Source organism: Micropterus dolomieu, linkage group LG15 (genome assembly GCF_021292245.1).
Source record: "Micropterus dolomieu isolate WLL.071019.BEF.003 ecotype Adirondacks linkage group LG15, ASM2129224v1, whole genome shotgun sequence".
In the NCBI taxonomy this organism is placed as follows: domain Eukaryota; kingdom Metazoa; phylum Chordata; class Actinopteri; order Centrarchiformes; family Centrarchidae; genus Micropterus; species Micropterus dolomieu.
The window spans coordinates 14,957,358-14,961,184 of record NC_060164.1 but is presented as its reverse complement, the minus strand read 5'-3'; the positions used below and the strand labels follow the sequence as shown (position 1 = coordinate 14,961,184).

The following is a 3,827-nucleotide window of genomic DNA, read 5'->3' as shown; positions in this document are numbered from 1 at the left end:
ACTTGAAGTCCTCTAAGGCGAATTTATGATTTGTGACTTTTTCATATGTATCAGTTTTCATACCTACCTGCCACATAGCTGCATGTTCATGCTTATCTTTGTTTAGCTTAGTTGTCTGTTTCGCTGTACATCTATATTTAGCCCTCCGCACTGTGTGTAAGTGTATGAAGAGCTGCTGAAAACCAGAGTCAAATTCCTTTTATGTGTCAACATCGTCAACATCAGAGCTGAAACGATAAATTTATTAATTTAGTTGAACGATCAGTGGTTTAAGTAATTTGTCAAAATACCAAATTTTCCCTCATTCCAGCTTCTTAATTGTGAGAATTTGCTGCTTTTTACTGGTGTTTGTGATCTTGAGAAAATTGTGATGGCATTTTTCACTATTTTTACAAGTTATAAGTAATGTACCAAACGATTAATCCATCAATTTATAAAACAATCAGATTAATCAGTAATGAAAATAATCGTTACAAACATACTTTTTACCTAATTCTGCTATATCACAACATGACAAATGTACGCAAAATCTAAATTGTAATTTAATTGATCGTCAAAACAATTCACTTTGTTCCACTCTTATGCATTACATCAGATATAACTCTTTACGCGCAAAACAAAAGCTTTGTTAACCTCTTACTTAGTTTTTTGAAATAAATTACTTATAGATAATAATGTATCATCGCCCCTCCTTAGTGGGTAGGAGATATGGGCATATGGTAGAGGCAAATGTTTCAGTGCAGCTGAGCGTGTGTGCGTGTGATGTGTGCCCACATCCTGAAGTCACCCTCTTCAGCAGATAAAGGACACTCTGTCACCTAGAAGTGACTGCTGCTCTATCTTCACGGAGCTCTTCTTCATGTTTTTCTACAAAGTTAAACCTTTTTGTTGTTTTAGCTGCAGGAACAAATCTTTGCTGGTAAGAGACTAGCTGGACTCAACCTGAGAGAACGTCGGTTTTAGTGGGTTATGTTCTTTCCACCTGTTCCCTCTCTGATTCCTGTCTTTGCATTCTGATGAGCCAGCAAAGGCACTGAGGCACACAAAGCAGCACCTGACCTTCTCAGCAAACAGCAGGTCACATACTCAATAAGCCTGTTTAACATTAGCATGATAGGACACAGAATGGATCCAACTGTTACTGGTTTGACCCTCAACTCTCTGATATGACCAAGAACATAATGAAACTCAGAGGATTAAAGGATGCAAGTGGCTCAGAGAGAGACCTGAGAGGATATCTGAGGTGGAACCTGCTGACTGCTGTCATTGTTTTCTCCTTAGGGAAACAGAAGTTGTAAATTACAGACACACCAAAGCAAGATGTCTATCACATACAGGTATGACACTGTTTGTGTGTGTGTGAGAACTAACATGGTCACAATACAGCCATAGACAGTAGATTATTCATTTTCCTGAGAATAAGAACAGGCCAAAACGACTGCGTTTAACTTGGAGCAAATTAACGTCTTATCTATAAAATAGCTTTCTGTGAAAGAGTTGATGAAGCAGATAAATCAGTACCATCTATTTGTTACACTTTGGTTTAGGCAGAGATGAGAGATGATTAAGTACAGTATGAATCTCTTGCAAATCTACTAGAGCTGACATGACAATTAATCTATTAGTCAACTGACAATCAAAATAATCTTAAAAGCTGAAATGCTGGGAAATCTCTGATTCCAGCTTCTCAAAAATCAATATCTGATGGTTTTATATAGTCTTCCTTGATGGTAAGTTCAATATTTTGGGTTTTAGACTGTTGGTCGTATAAAACAAGTAATTGTAATGTCAACTTGGGCTCTGGGAAGTCGTGATGGACATTCTGACTGTTTTCTGACAATTTAAAGACCAAACAATCCATCAATTAATCGAGAAAATAACCAGCAGATTAACCAATCATAAAAGTAATAGTATGCTGCAGCCATACTTGTTAACATGTGGCAATACAAGAGGCTGAAGAAGAATGTATTGTACATGGATTAAACAATAATACTTTATGATTTATAAAATATAAATAAAAATACGTCTCACCTCTCGTCCTGTCAGGACATGTCGGGCCAGCTTCACCTTGGCGAAATTCCCCTTCCCAATGGTTTTGAGGAGGCGATAATTGCCAATATGGGGGTGCTCCTCTGTGGAGGTGAAAGAGTTGCGGCATCGCGGCAGGCTGTGGCGGCTTGCAGACTTTGTCGGGGGGACTGGGGGTTCAACAAAGCCGTCTACTGACGAGTGCTGCAAGAAAGCCACACATGAAGAGATCAACAATATCCTCAATCCCTGACTGGAACTCTGATTTATATAGACACTAACAAGTCCCTGAACCTCGCTGGCTTTTTGGCACACTCAGTAATTCCAAAAGGACCGTTCCTATTGGCTACACGCATGCAAATAATAATGCAGCAAAGTGCTGCAGTGGAGGTTTGTGTGTGTGCACAGCTGGAATATTCTATGTGCAAATAAAGATGAACCCATTAACCCAGTCCCAGATCCAGGAAGGGGATCCAATGTTCTATGTGTGCATGTGTATGTAGGTGTATGTGTGTGTGAGCACTGCGTGCAAGCCCAAAAAAAGAACTGCATGAGACACCTTAACCTCCTAACCTAAAGACCTTAGCAGCCACAAGACAAGATCTGATGACAAAAGAAAGTGAACTGCTTCGACTTTGTGCCTACAAAATGTGCAGTACCGAGTCAAGAGCTACAACAATGTTACTGGCTCCCTGGCCAAACCCGAAAACAACAAGTGTCCCTGTGATATGGCATGTGAAGGTGAATTAGGAACAGCTTGCTAAGTACAGCGCTGGCACAATAAGTACAGCGCTGGCACAGGTTATGCGCAGTCTCTGCTGGTCTGTTTCCTCTCCTCTACAACAGCTGCTGATGTCAGTCCAGGTCAGAGATCCCATGATCCTCTGCTCCTGTACACCACACCCAGCTAGAGAATAAAGCCTTGGTCTGCTTACCCAGGCTCCCCTGCTCCCATTTCACCAGGGAAACGCTATACCCTGCAGGGTGCGCATCACCTCAGCTATCCTACATCCTGACAGAGGGAGAGCTCCACTGCAGGATTCAAACACTCCCCTGTGTCACTGTGTGTGTGTGTGTGTGTGTGTGTGTGTGTGTGTGTGTGTGTGTGTGTGTGTGTGTGTGTGTGTGTGTGTGTGTAAGGCAAGGAGAAATGTTGATTTGATGCCAGTCAAAGTCAGCATCCTTGTTTCTAATGCACCAAACCCCTTGTGTAAATCACCATGACAGAGCAATCTGTGCATCTTGCACTGTCTTTCTTATATTTGCAACTTGTAAATGTCCACCTTAAGTCGATTAACTTTAGATCAGATCTGTCATATGGCCACTTCATCCTCCAGCCAGCCATGTGTGTGCACACCACACACTTGGCCTTGGTCCAAATTCTGTGAACAAATCGAGGGAGCATCTGGACAGGCAGGTGATTTGGGGAGCCAGTGCTTGATTAATACATAAAGTTCATTTCACTTGCCCATCCATTAACTCCTAATCACTGACGCCATGTCTTAAGGGAGGCCAGACATAAAACAAAATAAAATAAATAAAAATAACACACACACCTGGTCAAACACACACTCAAATAAGATCAGGACAGAACATCTTCTATTTTGCTGCACTAAAAGCCATTTGTCTCTCTGAGTAATAAGCTGTTATGCAACACCGTTCAGCTGCTAGTGGGCCCTGGGGCTGCCTGATGGAGTCGAACAGAGAGGCAGGCTAGGCTGGCTGGCTACTACCAGTGCTACTGAGGCAGTGCTTTAGTAGCCACCTAGTAGTCTATGTCTGTGAGACCTACAGTAGTA

General features: G+C 41.8%; 1 protein-coding gene across 2 annotated transcripts in view; it reads right to left on the bottom strand.

Moving 5' to 3' along the window:
- Positions 1 to 3,827, bottom strand: part of LOC123983932 (serine/threonine-protein kinase MARK1-like) — a 33,164-nt gene that overhangs the window by 27,042 nt on the left and 2,295 nt on the right. For both annotated transcript variants that reach the window (XM_046070379.1, XM_046070381.1), the window contains exon 2: positions 2,032 to 2,232. In XM_046070379.1, the coding sequence (XP_045926335.1) occupies positions 2,032 to 2,232 (201 nt within the window). The remainder of the gene's footprint in view (positions 1 to 2,031; positions 2,233 to 3,827) is intronic.